General features: G+C 45.8%; 1 protein-coding gene across 3 annotated transcripts in view; it reads left to right on the top strand.

The window, feature by feature from the left end:
- The window catches only part of LOC144149862 (sperm-specific sodium:proton exchanger-like), a 348,027-nt gene that overhangs the window by 296,311 nt on the left and 28,176 nt on the right, over window positions 1-23,540 (top strand). For all 3 annotated transcript variants that reach the window (XM_077681576.1, XM_077681575.1, XM_077681574.1), the window contains exons 3-15: window positions 4,537-4,773; window positions 5,803-6,063; window positions 6,366-6,506; window positions 7,488-7,604; window positions 8,439-8,709; window positions 10,904-11,047; window positions 11,870-12,041; window positions 14,199-14,280; window positions 15,860-16,050; window positions 17,606-17,776; window positions 21,095-21,192; window positions 21,310-21,370; window positions 23,248-23,529. In XM_077681576.1, coding sequence (XP_077537702.1) covers window positions 4,596-4,773; window positions 5,803-6,063; window positions 6,366-6,506; window positions 7,488-7,604; window positions 8,439-8,709; window positions 10,904-11,047; window positions 11,870-12,041; window positions 14,199-14,280; window positions 15,860-16,050; window positions 17,606-17,776; window positions 21,095-21,192; window positions 21,310-21,370; window positions 23,248-23,529 — 2,169 coding nt within the window. In that variant the 5' untranslated portion in view covers window positions 4,537-4,595. The remainder of the gene's footprint in view (window positions 1-4,536; window positions 4,774-5,802; window positions 6,064-6,365; window positions 6,507-7,487; window positions 7,605-8,438; window positions 8,710-10,903; window positions 11,048-11,869; window positions 12,042-14,198; window positions 14,281-15,859; window positions 16,051-17,605; window positions 17,777-21,094; window positions 21,193-21,309; window positions 21,371-23,247; window positions 23,530-23,540) is intronic.

Below are 23,540 nucleotides of genomic sequence, written 5' to 3' on the forward strand. Positions count from 1 at the left end.
GGTGGTTCGAGGTTCCGTTGTGTCATCAAAAGCAGACAGCTGAACCCTCCCGTCGTCCTGGTCTTCGCACGATCAGACAAGCCATGACTCCAAAACAAACGAAAAAAAAAAATCAAAGCCGCTGCCTTAAAAAACGCAAGATAACTAAAACGTGAAACCGCGTCCACAGCATTGTAAGGCGCAATCAGATAGACATAGGCTTCATAACGCGAGGGGTACAGGTTCAATTCCGATCGAGGGAATCGTTTTTTTCTTGAAGTGCTTGATGTTCCTCCGCTTATCATCATAATCGTTCTGAGAAACCCATTGCGTAAAGTCGGCTTTCCTGCAACAGCGTTCTGCCCGAGAAACGACGCCATTAGTCAGGCATAGACAGCTTCGCTTAAAAAAAAACTGGATCGTGGGGTCCAAATCACCAGGCTCAATACTTGTGCTATCGTACCTAAGAAAGCTCCACGGCACCCCGTCGGCATTGTACCTAAGGTACCCCTTTAGTACCCCGTAACTAAAACCCACGCTATGCCTACACACACTCGTCCCGCCAAATTAGACCTTTTGAACTTGGCGCACACGTCCCCGAAGCTTTAGTCCCTGTGGCCTGCGGCCAGGTTGCCGAATGATATGCAAACTCGACCGAGGTTCTCGATTAATTGAGAGCGAAAGCCGAAGGTGAGTCATAAAAAGAGGTTTTTGTCGCGGATAAGGCCGCGCCAAAAGCGCGTCATTCGCGCCAATTCCCGGCACCGCGCATGCAACGGGCGCGCATAAATCGAAGGTCACTCGCGCGACCATTTAAGCGACGCGGAAAGCTTTCGAACCGAGAATGCGGCACTGATGTTAAGTGCGAGAAAAAAAAAGCACCTGTGTCTATGCCCGTCCAGCTAGACTTCTCGAGCACTTAAAATACCCAAGGGCTTCCTCTAAATAAATTACCTTATTTTTCCCATCTCTCCATTCTTTCTTGTTTAGTGGTTTTGTCGTTTAAAATTCCAGCGTTTACCACCTAATCGCCTCGATCTCTTAAGGAGTATAAGTCCTGACTATTAGCCCCACCGTTGTCGCAAACGCATAAATCAACAGGCCTGAAGGTTCGTGTCTGTCAGCTTACCCATGTACATTAGACCCCCTATGTGGCGGCTGAAACTTGTGGCGGGCACGCAGGCATACTGAGTGTTTCAATCCCTCTAATCGGTCTAAAACTGTTGTGTGGAGCATGTAGATCGATAAGCGCCGATACAGTCGCAAAATTAATTGCAAAAGCTTACAGGTGGCGGGCACGTGCGGGGAAAGGCATATGTTGTCTAAATTGGAAAGCGGCTCGCGATGTCAGCATTACTTTCGGGGTCGGGATCACGTACAGGTTAATGGATGCTTTATAGATAAGCTACTCGTGTTATCGAGTTGCACTTGTTGATGCCTCCTTCAGAAGTGTAATCGCAAGTGGGAGCAACATGGGCATTTGGCTGATGCAGTCCAGAGAGCGTGTTGTTCAATGAGCTGGAGCTGTCAGTTGTCAAATTGTATGCCCCCTCCCAAACAAAAAAAAGAGAGAAAAATGCAGGTTGTCAAAATGTCCCCGCCAAGTACGCGCGACGGTGTCCTTAATTTAATGCGAGTGAATAAGTCAGCAGGGTTGTTTTTCCACTACGAGCGCCATTCTAGATACCTCGTCGATCGCTTTCGCTGCTACTTCGCTAAGCATGTTGCGCTCGTCTTGAATGCGGGTCGCTGAGTGGCTCGAAGAAGATCTAAACTCGTACTTTCTGGAGTATAGAGACTGTATAGAAACAGCAACGTTTGTATTGAATGGATATCTGTATTTAATACTCCCGCTGCAAGTATTGCTTATCCGAAGCAATAAAAAGAGCATGCATGCTTCCCTTGAAGTAAAATTATTGAGCTAAATAGGCTTCGATCCTCTAAACAATGCTCTACCGGTATGGGGTTTTCAGATAGTGTGGAGCTTCCGAGCCGTAGCGGAGCGGCATTACTTAGACGGATGCAAATGACTTCCAAACTATTTTTTTAGTTCAAACGCATGTTTAAGCACGGTTTAGGTATCACGCAATGGTGCTCTGAAAGACAAAAGCTGGATGTGATGGGAATGTATATCTCAATTAAACGGCCATTAAGCCGAGCATTTACCTTTCTTTGGCGAGATCTCAATTATTATTACATGCTGTAAACCTTGAAACTTAAATTTCAATCTCTAAAGGTTTTATTCGCGCAGCAACGGTTTATCGCGCACTTGTGAAAACTGACTTCTGTCGCTCATATATTTTTTAATCTTACAAAATTACCATTTTTTCCTTGATTACCACGCCATTTTTATATGAGCGCAGCAGCGCAGTGACGTGTGAAGTTGCGCGTCGGGTAGACGTGACAGAAATAGCCGACTACACCAAATGGACGTATATCACGAGTGACGCAATGATCGCGGGTCAGCCGAATCGTCCGCGAGGAAAGTTCGTGCTCCCGAGGAAAGAATGTCCCCGCTGTGTCTCAAGTTTCTCTAGCCCATATATCTCGCAACTGATTCGAGTCGATACGAAGGCAAAACCCCGCGGCGACATCATGTTTCTTCATTGCCGGACTGTACACACCAAGAGTGGCCGAACAAACCACGCGCCAGCGCTTGAGATAACCCTCCGGCTAGCGTTCGGCACGTTTCTTGATTTTGAGCCGCGGAAAAGCCGCGTGCTGGAGCTATCTATATATAAGTAAACGGGCTATGAGATGCTTTGAAACTAGTCGAATGCCATTTCTCAAAAATTACGGGATTTGTTTGGAAGTTTCAAAGATTTTGAAGATGAAAGTCTAGTCGGACCTTCTGTTGATGTGCTATAGAACCTTCTATTGAACTCTGCGGCTGCGCCACTCCGCAGCACCCTCTGAAGCTCGTTCTGCTCGTTCGCCATCGCCAGGAGACCCCGTTCGCCCCCTTCGGTATCATCACCTCCCGAGGTACCTGTATACTGCACGTTCGGTAGCGGCCTACCCTTCTCTGGTGCGCCGGTTTCCCTTTCCCGGCGTGCAATCCCTGGCTCGCTATTCGATTTTATATGCGATTCTTGGTACCTCACTACAATTTTTTGTACTTCACGCGTTCAATGAAACATACAAATGTAAAGCTTTGGAGGCCTAGGGTTAACTACTGGGATACAGTTACACCAAACCAATAACTGTAGTTTCATTACCGCACGTAAAACAAAATACGAGACATTATTTTTGTGTTCTGTTATCGCTGACTTAGCAGTACAGCCAAAAGTGTAATTTCTTTTGCTAGAACACAGCTTTAAACAGCGCCACGTGCGAAGCTGCGCCCGTCGCAAATTCACGGGGCCTTCACAGTGCTGAAGGCCGTTGAAATTTTTGCCCTTTTTCGGAGCGATGGCATCAGCTACTTGTAAGCTCTTACGTAAAATCACGTGACTTTTATGCGGGATGAAGATGCCAGTGTGTGACGTATACCTTCCCGCCAACTGTTTATACTGCGTCATGTCTTCTCAGCCAATCGCTGAGGAAGCGTGACCTACAAGTTACATCCCCGTTGAATAGCAAAAACAGGCCTACATAGGAATGTCTGTTATGTCTCGCCTAGTTCTTCCATTCCAGGCAAGAATTAAGCCCCTTCAGTTGAGAAAAAAGGCAAACTTTAAAACTGGTGCCAGTAAACGTCATGTAACGTAAAATGACGAATCCACACACAGCCACGTTGCCAGCAGGAAGCACGTAACAAAACTGTACGCCAATCAGACGAAACCTCCGGGGAATTAAAGAATTACGGGAGAATTCCAGACATTATTTCGGAACCTCTTCTCCCCCCCCCCCCCAACTCCCCAAACAAATAGCAGAGATAATAAAGAAATCATGTGAACTCTCTAGTCACTTTCCCTAAAGAACTCCCTAGCCACTTTCCGGGGATCTCTGTGACGTCACAAAATTTTGCAGGCGTGATTGACGGCCGCTAACCGAACCCACTGCCACAAAATATGAATGGGCGATTGCAGTGGGGGCCTCTAGTTGCCTTTGATCGTATCACTTGACTACCAAAGTGTATCTAACTATTTACTACATTTAAGAATTTCCCTCCATTGCGTGATTGCTGATGTCATGTAGCGCAAACATTGATAGTTTCTCAATATTTCTTTTGAATTGAATTGAAACAAGGTTTATTAGATCCTGGTGAATGTCATACAACACAATATACAGAAAGAGGTCCCAAAGTGAACACTGTAATGGGACCTCTCGTTAGAAAACGCGAGAAGTGATATAAAAAGGTACAGAAAATGCAGTCGCGCGTACAGTAGATAATGTGAAAAAAATATTTTTTCGGTTATAAAACGTATTTGGTGGCTGTAACAGAGCTTAATGAGTTATCAGACACCAGTTATTTCAAACTCAACAAGTTCGTACGTTGTTGTCGGGGCCCGCAAGAAATAGCGATCACGCAATGCCAATTAATTTTGCGCCCTGCGGGATGCGTGTGGTGAGCTTCTGCATTACACATTCCTGCTGGCGTTATTTTTCCCGCAGGGTCACACGGATTCTAGCGAGCAGACAGGCGGCGGCCCAGGAAACGGCGCGGACCCAAGATGGCGGAGGGTCTCGCGGAGCGAATGGCTGCACACGTGGCGGTCCCGCACATGGCGGAGAAACTGGCGGAGAATGAAACGGCGGCAGGCAATGAGCCGCTCATGGAGATAGAAGAGGCGGAGTACGTCAAGGCGGTGGCGCCCATCCTGTTCCTCTTCGTCAGCTTCATCCTGGGAAGTGAGTCTTTTCAGGTCCTCACAAGCAATGCTTGTTGGCGAACTCGCTGAATCCTTCTTGAGTGAAGAATAGTAAATTAACTTTCACAAATAAATTCATAATCTTAACAAAAATAAGATATTATATAACAGCCGTTCAGTTTGAAATGACGAAATAGTCATATGTGGGACTCAGCAGATTCCAGTGAGCGGAGTTACGCGAGGGTAGGAGTTCGCCTATTTTTGCAGTGTCTGATTTCAATAGGTCGGTTACTAAGGGCAAGATTCTTTTTGTCTAGGTAACTTGAAAACTTTCAGCAGCATTGGATTGAATAACGCTGTAGTAAAATTGCTAAATTGAGTTGTTCTTGAAGCTCAAATTTTTAGAATGTTGCAGAGAAACTCTCGTGAAATCTTCCCTTGTTCCCTGTGTAAAAGTGCTTCTAAGCTGACCCTGAAAGATCGGGCCTTGGTGGAAAATTGTCCAAAAAAGTATATTTGGCCTGTTGATATTAAGTCACCGCGAAATTTGTCCCTCATTATTTAGGCGAGATGTTCCTGAATCTTCAAGGACAAAGCTGTGTGTTGATAAGGGAGTGGGCGCATTTGAACGGCGTTGTTTCTTTAATGTAATGCTGCAAGATGAAAGGAATTTTTGAATCTAAGCTTACCCCGCTGTGGTGGCTGAGTGGCTAAAACGTTGTGGTGGTAAGCGGGCACATTTGAACGGCGTTGTTTCTTTAATGTAATGCTGCAAGATGAAAGAAATTTTTGAATCTAAGCTTACCCCGAAAGACGTTGTTCTGGTAAGCTCAAGGACGTGGGTTCGATCCCGTGCGCGGTGGAGGCCCTTGTATTGAGATTGCGGCGCACGTTGAAGGTCCCCAAGTGGTCAAAATTCATCCGAAGGAGCCCTTCGCCACTGCTCGCCAACTAGCTCGGGTGTAGATTCGGCGCGTTGAACACCCAAAGTATGAACCTGAATCTTGATTGGCATGCATGCTAGCCGTTACTGAAGTTCATCGCCCACCCATTGCCCACACCCACGCAGCGCTGGTGCGGTTCCTGCTGAGGCGGCACAACGTGCAGCTGCCGTACACGGTGGTGCTGTTCGTGTTCGGCGCCCTGATGGGCCTGCTGTCGCGCGAGTACGAGTCGCTGCAGATCTACACCTACCTGGCGCGCATCGACCCCAAGCTCCTGCTGCACATGTTCCTGCCCATACTCATCTTTGAGTCGGCATTCGCCATGGACGCGCACACCTTCATGCGCTGCTTCACGCAGTGCATACTCATGGCCGTCCCCGGGCTGCGTGAGTGGGCCGGCTTTCGATGAGTGAACGAAGAAACGAATGAGCGAAGGAGTGAATAAACGAACGGGTGAATAAATGAATGAATGAATGAAGAAATGAACTAACGAAGGAACAGAAATACGAATGAATGAATTTATGAATGAATAAATGAATGAAGGAAGGAATGATGGAATGAATGAATGACTAAATGAACCGAAATGAATAAACGACCGAATCCACATTTCGATCAAGAAAACTGAATATGTTGTTTATTTATTATTAGCGCTCTAATTGCAGCGAAATGTTCCGGCCCGTATGCGCAGTGATATGCGCGGGTCTGACGGCGTTCTTGTCGGTGAACCTGTTCGTGAGCTACAAGTGGGGCTGGCACAGCGCGTTCCTCTTCGGCTCCATCCTGAGTGCCACCGACCCCGTGGCCGTAGTTGCACTGCTCAGGGACGTCGGTGAGTGATTTGGCCCATGAACTCCCTCCCTCTCACATTACTCATTTTTTACTATGCATTTTGGGATGACCGCACGCCGGAAAAAATTACTATGGCTCAAGAGTTGTGAGAACACAATTTCGTGGAAAAAGCCTCCTCCTCTCTCCCCCCCCACACACACCTTATTTGTAAAAGTGAACGACTGATGTACTTGGCGCTGTCCTTATAGATAGTATTACCTGAAAAGTTAAGCGGTCAATTTCTTCGCTTGGCCACAATGGAAACGGCCACGGACATGGTGCGGCCTGTGAAACTGCGGCCGCACGCCGTAGAAATAAATATACCGGCGTGCGTCGTCTGCTCCGCTTCAACCAAATTCACAATGGTGGTGTCAAAAGAGATGTTATTAATCGCCCTCACATTGGAGTGTAGGCATTATTTTGCGTTCGGTGGGGTAGAGTTTGGAAAGTCCAACACACATCACGGGCCTAGTGCGGACACGTACCGCCATCCCGCGGAGCGCGACGTAACCAGTGACGGCGCACTCAGATGGTTGCCTGCATGCGTGCTCGCCAGAGAATAATACCTGTAGGCTCTATAGACAGACGGATTTGAATGTGTAGATTTGAATTTGAAGATATTTGAATAGCCATGGCGAAAATCGGGGTTTGCTACGTAGACCACGAGGGTCATTTGATGTTAAGAAAAGTCCCTCGCCTATGCAGTGTAGTCCGCCTGTAAGTGGCAATACAAATATACATTATAAGACCGCATCACGTTGCGACTCATAATGCTATTGGTGAAAAGCAGGTCTTCCAGTTGTTTGAGTGAACCTGTTGTGATGATGATTATGATTATAAGAGGAGGCCGTAACATACAAACGTGCGCATGTACACACAAATAACAGACACTATTTTTGGCAGAGATTTATGTACGTGTGAAGGTGCTGTCGTACAGATGTCAAAGGTGGTAATCGTGGCATTCCTCTGTTTGCGTGAACAGGCACATCGAAGATTCTCACCACGATCATCGACGGCGAAGCTCTCCTGAACGACGGCTCGGCTATCGTTATCTACGAGGTGCTTGTGGAGCTGGCTGTTCCTGGAAGAAGCATGACCGGTACTCCCCATCCTCCTACAGGGGCGCAGCTTAAAAGCAGTGGTTTATGGAATGCCATTTACCAAAGTTATACGTAGGTACAAAGGGGAACGAAATGCAGTGCAAGTCTGTTTCAACTATCAGAGGGAATTTTCCTACTGCCCGCAAACATTAGCGGCTCAGCGTTCGAAGGTTGTTCTCCGAGACATGGTGCATTACTCACAAACTAGATATACGCTGTGCCACAACGCAGCGGGAAAATATAAACTGGTAGCTGAAACTTCGTCCCTGGGACCTTTGTTTCTGCCATTAAATTATCATCGTGTTTCCCGCCGGAAGTGTGCCAGTTATAATTCTCGGGCGATAGGTGGTAATTGACAGAGGCGGGAGCGTTCTTCTGCATTGCGGCTTCTAAAAGATTCCACTTAAAATTAACGGCCGCCTAGGACATCCTGTTTCTTAGCGGCTGAAATTCAGTACTGTTTAATAGGAAAGTTCAAATATAGTTAAATTTTTTACAGACGGCTCTAACTGCTCGAAAGCTGTGCTGCTGAAGTTTTTTCTTGCGTTACTTGATGTACTTGAAAACCTCAAAAAAAGCCCAACCAATGACGTTCAGACACTGTGCGTGAGCATTTGTTTGTCTGGATACTCGTCGGTGGCGCTGTTTCAAGTATTTAATAATATTTAAGAACTTAGCCAAGCTCCCACCTTAGCTATCGGACATCATATACAGTGTTGTGGCTAAAACGAACATTATTATTCCTTATACTTGCACTTCACTTTTCATTCCCGACATAAACGGATCGTTCAGTGTAGCACAAGTGTGTGAATAAACTGCATCCTTCTTTGCAGCGGCCGAGATAGCGTGGATGTTCTGCCGCATTGCATTTGGCGGGCCACTGCTCGGCATCATCATGGGCAAGCTCTCCGTGTGGTCTCTGTCCAAAGTGTTCAACGACTCAGTGATTGAAATCACCATCACCCTTAGCTCAGCCTACATCACCTACTACCTGGCAGAGACGACGCTCCACGTGTCTGGCGTGCTAGCAGTCGTTGCACTGGGCGTGGTGATCAGCGCCAACAAGGTCAGCATCAGCCCCGAAGTTGAAGAGTTTGTACACAGGTATGTTGGGCTGCTTTCAGATTGCTGGTGTGGGTCCCGTGAATTGCTCAGTTGTAAAATCCTACAAGGGTGCTTATGGCAGATAAATGATGGAGAAGTAATTTTAGGGAAAGAAGATATACTTCTAAATCAGAGAATTTTGCATCAAGAATCTCTGCCCTACAATTTCGTAGATTAAACTTTTTTGAACTCCCTGCAGAACGTGCAACTTCTCTGTTACTTTGATTATATTGCCGTCCTTCTGGCGTATGCAAAGACCGGATTTTATTACAGTCACTGAAGTGGTTAAATGTATTTAACGTAATAAAAGCTGACCAGCGAGAAACCACCGTTTAGGTATTCATTACTAGTGGGTACAGGTACTGTTTCAAAAAGCAAAAAGAAAAAAAATTCGCTTTATAATCAATCACACTATGTGATCACGCACGCAGTTTTCGGTGGTTGAGAAATGACTGTCATTTTAGATGTGACGCATGTCTTTCACTCGCCTTGTCCCTCCGGCGTCGTCCGGCGTAGTCCGCATCCCTCCTCCATTCTCCTCGCCGCGCCAGCTGCAGGCTAGCGCCGCTCTCACCGCAGCGCCATCTGCGTGTTAGCGCTCGCCGGCGCTCGCTCCGTCGCCGTGCCAGGTGTGCGTGGGTGCGGGTTAGCGCGCAGCTTGCGCTCGGTAAACACATGCGCATGCGCTGCTATGCGCTGCTCTCTCTCATTCCGCTGCATATAAACGCGGTAAGTGCGCCGCTCCGCTCAGTCGTTCCGCCGCCGCTCCGCCGATGACATCCTCCGATGACCACCGATGATTTGAATCGGTGCCTGCTATCGCGATGGTCGGCGCAACCGTAACAAGCACCGGCCACCCCGATAAAAATTTACGCCATTTCCCGCGAGGGGAACCATGGGGTAGATGCGACGCATCGGGAGTGAACATGCTGCGTAAAATATGGACACGCTAACACAACGGAAACGCAACGGAAACCCCCGATGCGTCGCATCTACCCCATGGTTCCCCTCGCGGGAAGATGGTGTAAATTTTTTTATTTCTAGGATCAATGCAAATATTAACCTAGCTTAGTGAACTCAGCAGTGAACCCCTTTCAATTCTAACTCCGTTCAAGCAAGCTTCCATCCCCTTGTTTTATGGAGTTGCTTCCAATTATTACTTCTAAACAGATAATGCAAATTAGAAGCAATGATGCAACCCAAATAAAAAAGACTATTCATATGAAAGACAGCATTTCAGAATTTGTTGTGCGCACATTTTTTAAAAGGTCCTAATCATTTGCGTTAGTATAGAACAGACACAGAATGGTATTTCTAGGTGGTAATAAACTTGGACAATTCAATCTTCACGATACCAGTACGTCATTAACTCTAAATTATCGCAATATCGGAGCTGCACTCTAACTTGAACAACAAGTGGTGAAAGTAAACCAGACGGCATTTGTTCATTTTATTGATATTTTTCCCCGGGTTGCAGTTCAGCGGCAATAACCAGGATACTATTATGAAAGGATCACAAAGGGATGTTCAACAATGAGCGAAGATCCGTACAGTTTTAGTGACAAATTTCTCAGCACTCACCATGTTATTACTGTAAAGCAACTCTGCCACCGCTGTGGAGGGAAAGTTGAAGTTCTATGTTTTCTTCGGATGTCACGGTTGGTTTTGGAATAAAGGAGAAGGGTTTAGTTCTTCTCCCACATAATAAATTCACGTTGAGTCGTTAAATGTTGTGACTAGTTGAATGGACAAGCAATGGATTTCTTATGTTAGATAAATCGTGCATTTAAATTAGCTCTACAGTAATCAAAGAACGCAGTGGTTCTACCTAACAAAACCTTACCTACAATGCTGAGTTAATACCCCAGGTTTCCGCCCTTATGGATGCCGCAATAGAGCTTACAAAACGTACAGCTACAAAATATATCAGCATTTTTTTCGCTACAAGAACATTTGGGACTCCGTAGTTTGTGATGAGGTGTAAAAGGTGTGCCCCTAACTCCAATCTTCAGCTATGCATAATTTGTATTTAATGTCTAGAGACAGTGCTACCACTATACAATACATTCAATACCTTAGTGTTTAATGTCGATAAAAGTGTACCGCGAAATACACACCCACTTTTTGTAATTCTATTCGGTCCATTATAGTGGGCTAATTGTGACTGACGATGTTCGTTTTCAACACCCACCAGCTTCTGGGAAATGCTGGCATACCTGGCCAACACTCTCATCTTCATCATCGTCGGTATTGTGATCACCGAGCGATCTGTGTCCTTCATTGAGAAGAACGACCTCTTCCTCATTCTAATCACCTACATTGCCATCACTGTCTTCAGGTGAGACTGCACTTTGTCATAATTTTGGTTCCTTTAAGACGATCGTTCAATAACTCAGAAGCGTAAAACCGGTAACGAAATCAGAGAAGCCGGTTGCATGCATTATCTCCATGTAAAAGTTCGTTAATCCTTCCTCCTTACAAGATATCTTTACGTAGAGAGTTGTTGTGGCACTCCATACAAAACTAATCGTTGTGTGAAAGCAGAAGTTGTTAGAAAATTTGAATCTTCGTCCTTACAAGATATCTTTACGTAGAGAGTTGTTGTGGCACTCCGTACAAAACTAATCGTTGTGTGAAAGCAGAAGTTGTTAGAAAATTTGAATCATGTTCTTCACATTAAATGAAAATCAGTGAATTTATTCTATTTTCTGTTGCTCTCAGCAAAACGGCACATCTGTAGTTCCCTGTGACACAGGTCTCTGAGAGCACAGGTGCCAAACTTATTTAATGCTGGTCTCCGCCGGCAACGTTTTACGATGATTCTGGAACCAGCGATTCAACAATAGTAATTCTTAAACTTTAAAGACTATAGCGTTTCAAAAGTCCTGCATGATCGTTTCATTATTTGACGAATATTGTCAGCATCCAAAGCCAGACATCCACGAATTTTAATATTATTCCCTATTATTCCCAATGTGTAATTTTAGGTGCCCGTAACTTGACCAGTGTTGTAGTTCACTATATGCTATCTCCGAAAATATTGGGTGCTCCGAAACAATCTTTATTTGGGTGATACTATATACCTTCTGGCTTGCCAATGGTTGAAGGGCCTCAACAAGATCTAGGCAGGAAAGAATGACGAAACGAATCTCTCTTCTAGGTTGCTGATGATTGGTATGCTGAGCCCTATCTTGACTCGTCTTGGATACGGCTTGAAGTGGCAGGATGCCATCATAATGACGTGGGGTGGGCTCAGGGGAGCTGTTGGCCTTGCCCTTGCCCTTTCAGTGGCTGAGAGCCGCTACATTGACCGTGCCAACATCGGCAACAAGGTACTGCTCCAATTTACTCAGCACTTAACAATTAATTTACCAGGCGTAAGGTTTATTTTGTAAGATCATGTACTGCGGCTTTTGTGGCTTTTCTGAGGCTATGTTTTCAGCATTATTTCGAAACATATCATGGCAAATTGCTAAGCAGGTTTAAATGCTTGCCTTGGAAAAGTTTTGTCCATAGTATGTTGTTAGAAACTGTTCGCTCAGATTTTTAAATCTTGTACTTGATGTTGAAAAAAGGGGGACAGTACATTTTACGCACCTAAACAGAAACTGCGGCATCTGTTCTTCCCCTACCAGCCGTTTTCTGTTATTTGTGTGTGTTTTCACTGTTTACTGTTAACCCATGGAAGGTGTAAAACTAACAAATCTCAGTATTAGCCCTTATGGGGTTTGCTCTCAGGGGGTGCATTAAAACGATGTTCGTTTAATGAATGAAGCCATTGGTCGTCGACCATTCGAGATTCATTCCCCAACGCACAAAAAACTACCATTTTTTACCCGAAAAATACCACTAAAAGGAATGATTTAGACGTGCTGTGCCACAGTGATTTGTCTGCCTGGCGAAGCTACTAGATCATAAAAAGCAGTCCCGCATCATCTAGTCACGGCGCCTACCCCACCTAGCACAGCCGTTATCACCTTCTCTGCACCCCTCCTTCACACAGTCAACTTCGTCGGTCAAGCAATAATAACGGGCTAATGGGGGGATATGAGAGTGCCGTGCGAGGGAAACTTCAACTACAGGAAAAATGAAAGGTGGTGCCTTGGATTGAAGGTTTGTTTCTGACGTGGTTACTAACCGGAGTTTACATGGTGCCCAGCCCATCTGGGTGCTGGTGGTGGTGTGCGAACGTAATTTTGTTTACGTTGTGTTTTCCGATAGGGACCGAATGTATGAAAGAGTCAACGTGAATATAATAAAATCAAACTGGCTGAGACTGGTCTTGTGCAGGACACGCGCACTATACGGGCGTTAATTTTTGCGGGGAAAATGCGAAATGGCCTACCCTTGACTCCCTGTGCCAAGTTCTTTGAAATTTTTAACACCGATACTCTGATTACAGCAAATATTGAATGAAGTGTTACCCAATAAAACATCTGAAAATAGAAAACAATATTCGCTCATGCTTAGTATTGACTTGCACAGGAACTGAATGGATCTGCTGGCCACTGCTTAGCCTCTGGGTGTTCAACTGAGGAGTGTCAGTGTTTAGTTTTGCGTGTTGCAATCAATAAAACCAGTAATAACTAGAATGAGCAAAAATTTCGCTGTTTCTCGCAAGTGCTCCGCCAGGTGAATCCGAAAGGGTTTATATCGTACAAAAATACAGTGAACTCACGCAGCGGTCTGGTAGCTTTACCGCTTTATTTATTTACTACCCGCCGCGGTGGCTCAGTGGCTAAGGCGTTACGCTGCTGAGCACGAGGTCGCGGGTTCGATTCCCGGCCGCGGCGGCCGCTTTTCTGATGGAGGCGAAAAGCAAAAACGCCCGTGTGTACGAGATTTCGGCGCACGATAAAGATCCCCAGGTGGTCAAAATTAATCCGGAGCCCTCCACTACGGCGCGCCTCATCGCCTGCGTTGCGTCGGCGCGTTAAACCCCACAATCAATCAATCAGCTTTATTTATTTACTGATATAAGAGAATCATGTCGGATAAACAAGTCTGCTCAGTTGGCACAATACAAAAGTATTGAGAGCTAGGCTAATTGGTGAATATCAAAACAGCTTAAGGTTTGAGGGCACATGGACCACAGTCACCTGTGGCATGTGCTTCGGTTAATGTGTATTAGGGTTTTGTGCTGTTTTATCGGCCATTACAAGCAGTTCACATAGCATTGAACTGGTAATAAACCCCAATGACTGTGGTTGGGGTATCTACTGAAATAGCTTTTGATTACAGTTAGCATGTTGTGCGCATTTTAATTTATGAAGGTCGCCTCATGTAAAAATCATTGCTTTGACTATATTTTGTTCGCATGTGTGGAGCCAGTATATGGGACGAATCTTGTTTCTGCTGCAGGCTTTCGGCATCGGCATTTCACCTCCTAAAATCGTGCCATACATCGTATAATTTATTGGAATTAATTACTCGATGTTGAATGTGATTTTATACGAGGAACGTGGTGTGTTTTATTTCTTTTCGTTCAGATTCTGATTCAAGTGTCCGGTATTGTCATTTTGACACTGCTCGTCAACGCGACAACAACGAATTTTCTCCTGAGGATTCTAGGTAAGATCATACTAAACACAAACTTAAAATCTATTTAATGTTTTGATGAACCCTTTTGGACGCGGATTTATCGGTACAGTAGTAAAGACCATCTCGATAAGCTAAGTAGTAGATATGTCGAACCTCTCCACTGCACCGTCTCTCCTCACACTATAAATGTTGATTGGTTCTCTCACCTACATGAGTGCCCGATTAAAAGTAATTAGTGTCTGTCAGAATACCATATTGGCGCGATTATAACACGCCTCTGACTGTAATTCCCAGGTACGTTCGTGCAGGGCAATTAAAAAAAATTTGACACCGATACTACAGCGCAGATGTAAAAGACGTGACAGCGCGTAGCTGGGAGCAGACATTTTATTTTACGCAGGCAACTGTGCATCGAAATTCTAAGGTGCTTCTTAAACTTACTTATCCAACTCAAGCTGAAATAATAACTGGAGCGGGGAACAACGAAAGTGTTTGTGATTTTTGTGTCTTGACTTCATCAATTTAGATGTGACGGGCCGTTCGTTCATGCCATGCTAATTTATAAATTACACCTGAAAGTCTAAGTTCCCCAATAAGCCAATGCTCATGTCCGGTGAAGCCATGGATGAACTTGAATAAGGTTCGGCTTTGTTTACATCAATCGCACAGTCGTGTCTCCGGGGCGCCCAGCTTGCATGGTGCTCCTGGGTTCCCCTCGCTGTGAGCAAAAAAAAATTACCTTGCACTTGATAGATGCTTTATAGTGGTATCTCTTCGGAACCATAGCAACTGAAAAAAGGCGCTAATTGCACCAGCAGAAATATATGTAATAACGTGTTATGCCTATTGTGGGATGAGTGCACCAAAATGTTTTCACCTGATGTTGATGAATTGTTTCGGATTACATTGGGTTGAACTCTCAAAGCAGTTCGTGTCGACAGCTATTCTGGTGGCGCTTTTTAGCCGATCTCCGTTTTGAGCCCGATTGTATTGCGCATGCGAATTGGAAGGGTATTTTCGCAAAAAAGGCGCGAGTTATAATCTTGCAAAAAGAGAGACATTAAAAAATATTCCTATTTCCACTTATGACACTGTGATGAAGAGCGACGACTACAGTATTGTTCTCATAAAACTGTAGAGCTATTATCTTTAATTTACCTGGCGTATCACATTGTAAAATGCTAACATGTATGTATGAAGTTTTGCACCATTAGGATAACCAGTATTCATAGTTTCTACTAGTAATGAAGCAATGAAAGCCTTAAGACCATGACAAAAAATAGATGTGCCAAAATAGGAGCGCCGGGGAGGTGATGTGGGAGAGTTTAGCAGTGTTATCTTAGCTGAGTGGGTAACATTGTATAGTATTTGTGCAGGCAGAAAGAAGAATGGAGGCAGGCGTTTTTTCCTATTTGACGTAGAAAATGAGGCCCTCAGTATCAGCTTTTTATTCCTCTTAGTCCTACGACTTAAGTATTCTTTTCCGCTAACTAAAGTGACTGCCAAGGTTGGAGTGAGTTTGATTCGTTGAACTTCGTCATAGGCTCCTCGAATGATAAGGCTGATAACCTTTCGTAACGCCTGTTTAAGAGGTTGCCGTTCACCGCAGGCATGAACGCGCTGTCTCCATGGAAACAATCAAACATGGTGAACGCTGTGCGGCATCTGCGGGAGGTACAGAAGCGCTCGCTCCAGGTTCACAGGGAAGACGTCTTCCTCACCGACGCCGACTGGAAGTATGTCGAGCAATACACGGCTATTGGAAACCCCTTCAATCCGAAGGACAATGGCCAGGAGCCGGTGAGTCTTCGTCACGGATCAGGAGTATACATAGCAGGAGAAACAACCCATTGCGAGGTGCGTGGGGGCGACCATATAACGTCACAATGAAAACCAAAGCGTACTGCAAATAGGCGTAGCTACTTCGGTGAAGTAGAGGGTAGCAGCACCTGATGGACGGGATGGTAGCGGCCAGAACTCATTTTGGGGCTGTGTAGCGGAACGCCAATGGTGGCGGCAGCGCAAATTCCTGCCCCGCGACAGACGCCACTAGGTTAACCTAGCTAGGCGAAGCACCTTTGATGTTGTCTGGCTACCATAAGAAGCCGGGTTTCCTTCCTGTATTATTCTTTCTTCGTGACCTCAGTGGAGTTTATGATGACTAGACAGGATAGCGATTTGAGCAATTTATTGCCCACATTAGTCCCTCTAATCACAAAACTTCAGTGTCACCCACAGGTCGTATAAGCCAGCATTACTGAGGGTGTTAACTGCCAAGTGCCTAAAAAGCATGCCCCGTGGCCAATTCATTGGCTTAAGAGGAAGCGTGCCTGTTGTTCGGCTCAAGGCACGCAAGATCATGGTTGGTATAGGCCTGTCTCCCAAAGTTCCCTTAGTGATGGCTAAGGCGTCAGCCTTAGCCATCACTAAGGGAATCACTAAGGCTCACGCCTTAGCCATCACTATTTCTATCTATTTCCATCTATTTCTATGTATCACTGTTTCTATCACTATTTCTACCGCCAAAAGACGATAGAAATACAGGCACGGCGCAGTGAAGGTTTTTGCAGAGATTAGGCTCTTCAGAAGGAGGAGACATTACTGTGCTTTAGAGTGACAGCTATGGGGTGACTGTTGTGGTTTTATTGCAGACTGGCCATACAGGGCTAGTGTGCCTGTAAAGAATGCTTCACAACAAGCATACACATAATGCTAGAAAGCAAATGTGACGTAGAGGTACTAAAGGACGGGAATGTAGACGACAATATGAGAACCTTTTAGCAGAAGAACCTGGTGATCTTGTGACGTTCGCACCTGCAAACACAACTATTCGATGGCAATTCCTTCCCTGGATATCTACAAAGAAGTTAAATTAAAATCAAAAGAAAGTTTTGTAAGGTAAGTACAATACAACAAGCAGAGCTCAGTGTCCCTGAGTGGACGGTGACACACAATGACTTGAGGCTATGTGTGTCACAATGAAAGTGAGCCCCAAATTACACTCGAGTAAACATAGTGAATTTAGTTCGAGTTGCCTTGGATCTCGTGTTCTCCCTGTTATTCAAGCTAATGAAAACAATGTTGGCTCTGACTGTTGTTGGGTTACTATAGGACAGCGTAATCAATCGAAGTCAGACAACCATTTTCTTGCTAGTTTGAGAGTCTCGAAATAGCAAGTGGTCTCTCGAAATAGCAAACAAAATTGAGCACACGGTCCCCAGTTTTGTTTTTATATTACGTAAAAATGAGGATTTGTTGTCACTTTTGCTTTGGAAAGGGATTAGCATGTGGCGTGCGCGTGTAGTTATTACACTACGCATCAACAACTATGCTTCGGTTATTTTCTTCACTGCAGGAAAACCAGACCACGGCGTGCAACAGCGCCCTGCCTGCCTACATGTTTCGCAAGCTTAGTCACGTGTCACTCTGCCCTGACTGTTCCGAGCACCACTTGTGCCAGCCTTCCCAGCAAGAGAAAGATGAGATGCTCAATGAGGCCCGCATCCGCATGATCTCGGCACAGAAGGTACTCTCCTGAATGGGAACCCCCCCTTAATGCCAAATATGCCTCGCAGGCCAATAATTGGTTTAATTCGTTATTTACAAGTTCCAGTATTGCTGTGTTCGTCATGTATAAAGTGTAGTTTCCTTGATGTCAGCATTGTTCAGGGAAGAAGCAAAATCCCGAACGGGGGTGCATGAACCGCATACGCATAGCGTGGAATCGCTAAGGCCTGTTAGGTGGCCAATGGTAAGGAATCAATCAATCAATCAATCAATCAATCAATCAATCAATCAATCAATCAATCAATCAATCAATCAATCAATCAATCAATCAATCAATCAATCAATCAATCAATCAATCAATCAATCAATCAATCAATCAATCAAGTAAATTAATTGGTCATTCGATCAACTAACCGATCTATCGATCGATTGATCAGTGCAATAATAAATCGATCAATCAATCAACCAGCAAATCAATCAAGCAATGAATCAATAAATCAATTATTGAAACAATAATGAATTTAGCTTCTGCTGTACCTTACACCAACTGTATGTACTGGCCCTGATATTGTCTGTCTTGCGCTGCATTGGATGCCACAGTTCATAATTCCTTAAAAATGCACTAACTCAAGCCACGGCTGGACTTGACTGTCCTCCTCTCGCGCTCCCCTTACGGCCTTCGGAAATTCCGGCTCGGTGCATGGGATTTTGTCTGACGTGTCATTGGGGGGGGGGGGGGGGGGGGCTGACGGCACGAGGGCAGCACCACCTCCCCGCGAGCTCTGCGTCACCGCGGTCTGCGCTCAGCGCAAGAGCAAGGCAGCTTGAGCGTCAACACCATAACCAGTGAGCTTTCGCGGTGGCATTTCCGCATGAAACGGGGCAGTTCGTGCAACTGATATGGCTCAGATTGTTTTGTTCTGGTATATAAACGATATATACGCAAGGCAGTTGTTTACGCAATAAGATCAGAGCAATAGTTGTTCGCGTATGTACTATATTTGCTTGGAACATTCTTGACTTGAGGCGTACCGTGGCACATGGTTTTATTTTATGCCCAGCTGTATACAATTTCGGAAAAAAAGCATATCCCGCATAACTACACCTGAATAAAAAAGCAATACAATCTACAAAAAAAACGAATAAAACAGGCATCTAAAACGCAAAAATTACACCAAGGACGAAGGAGGACGACAGGGACAAGCGCTACTTCCAACTAGCAAACTAACATTTATTCGTAGCTCAGGGAGGCGGGTTTGATTCCCGGCTACGGCGGCTGCCTTTTTGATGGAGATGACAAGTGAAAACGCCCGTGTGTTTGAGATTTCGGTGACATTTGATACTCAGGTGGTGAAAATTATTGCAGAGCTTTCCACTATGGTGCGCCTAATCATCTGTGTAGCGTCAGTGCATTAAACCCCATAACCAATCAATCACCATTTTTCGTAAAAACGCTCATATATTACACAAAAAATGCGCACACCAGCGAAAAATTAGATTCCGCAGCGTATATAACCATCTCTCAGGCAATGGCAATATGTTTTGACACAGCTCGTGTTCTTAAGTGCAGATAACAACTAGGCAACAACCGACAACTTTGTGACAACCGGTACCACGCTCACAAAAAAAGGCAGATAAAGCAGGATGCAGCCGTTCGGAATTATTCAGGGGCAAGATAAGCAATTTATTTGGCCGATAAGCCCCTTGACGGCATAATTATGAGAGTGTGACCAAGGCGAGCCATCTAGAACGTCCCAACGGTTTCTCTTGCGCGCTGGTTTTCCTGCTTTGCTACCCCTATAGTCTCATAGAAGAGAGGAGTGCATTCGCATTTCCGGCAATGTGCACTGCGTTGCAGTGTGCGCATTCTTTACGCCCCGGAGATGCTCCCGCAAGCGCACGTTCAAGCATCGCGATGTCTGCCCTACGTATTTGCGACCGCATGGGAGGTCTACGATGCAATACAAACTTTCCCAGAAGTCCGCCCTAATATGCACAATACAGTCCATCAGGCAACTAGGTATGAAACACCAGTCCTTAAAAATAAACAGGGTAGAAAAAATTCATAGGCATACTAATTGTACAGTCTGCTGCAACTGTAATGATCTCATCTGTCGTTTACAGATTAAAAAATTATATATTCCTTGTGAGCTATGCTGCTACCTCGCTGTGCGAATTTTTTTCGGTTGATTTCTCGGAAAAATTGACGAGGCGTGGATATTTATATACGGCTTGGCAATCCGCCTTGACAAATCGTAAATACGATTGTTGAGTGGATAGCAGTTCAATGATGAGGCTTCAACTGACCGAATAATGCTAGCTTGTTTGAAGGCAACATCACTGCCATAAGGCGCTCGCTATGTGAATGTAGCTATTTTAGGTCCTTGCGTTGAACCTGCAGAACACGAAGCCATTTCCCCACAATGCGGTCAATCTTCAGGGCCTCTTTTCATGGCGCCACCATTAGTTTTCGCCGCTATGAGTGCTGGCCAACGTTACTAGGTTAGATGCTGGCAGGTTACTGGACAACAGTGGTTATTCATTGGAGGATGTTTAACCATAGACTTTCCGCGTCACAAATTGTCACACATGTGGCGGTAACCGGCGCTGCGGCGCACACACTGCGCCTGTGAATGCTCTTGGCGGCGGCGGAAAAACAGTGGCTTAGCAGCGCCACCCCAACTTGCAGCGGCAGGAACCAAGACGCCCCAATGCGAAGGCCGTAAACGGAGCGCAGAAAGGGAGTAGAGTCCGGCCGCGCTCAAGGCCGTATAGTCATGTGAAACATGTTATTGTATAGTATGTCATGAATCATTGAAGGAGAAGAAAATGTGGCGGATCATGACACCTTTCCATGTGTGACGGCCACTCGATGGAAACAAGACCTTGACATGAAAAAAGACCAGTTTTAGGTTTTCGGTGAATCAAATCAAACGGGATTGATAATATTGATAAGACGCAATCACTTTCTAGACATTGGCATACACACAGCATTTGTATATAGTTACAGCCACCAAAGCTTTAAAATATATAAAAATCCTCCAAAGACCGTAAAAATAAAGGCGTAATGAAAATTTACTTTGAACAATTCACTAATTATTACAGTTCCTTGAAATAGCCCTAATTTTTTACATCGATCAGTTCAATTCTTTAATAAAGAACATGGTTTTCGCATAGCACTGCATGGTCCGTAATGTGGCGGAGTTTGGGTAGGACCTATGTGATCATTGGTAAATTACATCTGTAATATCCCTAAATCTTCAACTTCAACCTTAGCTGAAACAACAATTTGTTAGAATTCTACTTACGCCAAAGCATGTTTACGATTATTTTATAGGTTCACTACTGGCGCCAATTCGAGTCGGGTCTGCTACTACGGGACAGTGCGTCGGTGCTCGTATCGGCAGCAGATGCTGTATCTGACAAGCCTGACCAGTAAGTAATCCATTCACCTACAACTTTTTTGCTCTGATCCAATGTGGCCAGTTATGTATGCCCTAAAGCAACTTGCGAATTGTTCTAATGCCTTTTCTCCGTCTTTTTACTTGGTAGGTTCATTACCGTAGATGAACTACGGAAGAACTGGGAAGTCAACAGAGTCTACAAGTGGTTGGTGAGTTACCATGACTTAGTTAACCTGAGCTTTTTAGATGCGACGCTGAGAGGAGGATCTCTTGCCGGCGGCCCTGTCCTGCATGCATCCGTCGTCCGCGTCCGGACAGCTGCGTCTCTCCTCCGCTCGCCTCCTCCCCTCCCTCCGCTCCGATAGCGAACACTCTGTCCCAACATCTGCGGTCGCACTGCGCGCGGCTGCGCACTGTGCGCATGTGCAGTACTCTCTCTCTCCGCGGTCTCCTCTCCTTCGGGCGCGCTGCGCATAGAAGCGGAGTGTTGCGCTCCGGCCGGTCTCTCAGTCGACGGTCGTCCGCGCTTGCGCTTGCGCTTGCTCTCTTGCCATACCCTACGATTGCTTGATGCGACGCCAATGGAACCCCCTTCAGCGTCGCATCACACCAGGGTTCCCGCGAGGGGAGGTGGGCGTAATTTTTTTTAGATGCGACGCTGAGAGCATCTCTTGTCGGCGGCCCTGTCCTTCCTGCGTGCGTCCGTCGTCGTCGTCGGCGTCCGCACTCTCCTCCGCTCACCCCCTCTCCTCTCCGATAGCGAACACTCTCTCGCGAGGGGCATTGGATTGGATTTGATTGGATTGGCTTGGCTTGGATTGGATTGGATTTGGATTGGATTAAAGTGGATTGTGTTGGATTGTGTTGCGTCAAACCGCGGCAGACGCACTGGCGCCGGCGCGTGCCCAGGTGAGAGCGAACACTCTCTCTCAACATCTGCGGGTGTGCGGCTCAGCGCGCTCTCACTCCGCCGGTGGGCGGCGCTGCGCGCGGTGCTGCGCATGTGCAGTACTCTCTCTCTCCGCGGTCTCCTCTCCTTCGGGCGCGCTGCGCATATAACCGGTGTGCCGCTCTCCGGTGGCCTTTCGGTCGACGGTTGCTCTCCGCTTGCGCTTGAAACCCCCTCAGCGTCGCATCACACCAGGGTTCCCGCGAGGGGAGGTGGGCGTAATTTTTTTTTATTGGCGGCTCTTCATTCAGCCTACAATGCTCTAGGGGATTGTTATATCTTAAGAACGGGAAACTATTTCTTAAAAAGTTCTAGTTGCAAGTCCTTCTGATCAGAAAAATTATGAATTTATTACAGAGCATAGGTAAAGTTATTTGCTTGATGTGCACGTGCGAGGATATTGTTTGCAGAAGTGTGTGCACAGTTCGGTATTTCAGAAATCTAGGTTTTTTGTTGGCAGCACAAATATTATTCACCATTGCTATACTATTTCAGATGCAAGAAAAAAGCTGTCTTAAATAGTGCACTCCAACGAGGTACAAACATTGTGGGAACGAGGGGGCCGCTTGAATTTTTAACCATGAACAGCGTCGGTGTGGTATTTTTAGAAGAGTGCCGCGAAGGTGTCCAGAAATTTCCTTCGATGGAAAGTTTCCTCAAGCACATGCAGGCAAAACCTTCCTTGGAGGATGTTGTTGCAGATTGTCACCGAAGTAACCAGATTTTTCTGCTGGTGAAATAATTCACAGTCTTGTTATATTTGCTTTTGTTTAATAACTACTGCGATGCTTTACCTCTACAGCATATTTTCACTTTGCGGGAATAATTTCTCTTCCGTTGTGAGGAGGGGATCACATCGGCAGATATGAAGTTTTGCCCACGTAAGAGGACTCGAGGTATACATTCTCCAATTATTCGTTTAAACGAAATTGAGCTTTCAATAATATAAAATGTAGAGAAGCATCCGAGGGAAAAATGTTCGATGCGTTTCTTGAAATAACAAATCCAAATGACGCACTGTATTTAACATGTTTGTTATAAAACTTCTTTGACTCTAACAACAGACGAGCTGTGACTTTGCATCACGCAGCAAACTGAAACACATAACAGCAGCGCGAGCTATTTCGTTGCGTGCAGCAAGACCACTTCGTGGACCCTGTTACGGAGAAGCAGACGTACACGGAAACGCGCTGGCGCGAGAAAATGCCGAGCGAGCCGTGGCGGAAGCTGTTCTTCGTCACGTCCCAGCACGCCACCTTCAACTTCGTCCTCATCCTGGTGCTCGCGACCGACATTGCGTGCACCATCACCGAGCTGGTGCTGCGCTTGGGCAGCTGTGGCCAATGCTTCACGACACGGGTGCTCCGGTGGACAAACCTGGGATTCGTGGCTTTCTACTTCTTCGAGCTGGTATTGAAGGTGGGGCTCTG

The sequence above is a fragment of the Haemaphysalis longicornis genome, unplaced genomic scaffold (assembly GCF_048455015.1).
Source record: "Haemaphysalis longicornis isolate Haplotype H1 unplaced genomic scaffold, Haemaphysalis longicornis Haplotype H1 scaffold_8, whole genome shotgun sequence".
NCBI lineage: Eukaryota > Metazoa > Arthropoda > Arachnida > Ixodida > Ixodidae > Haemaphysalis > Haemaphysalis longicornis.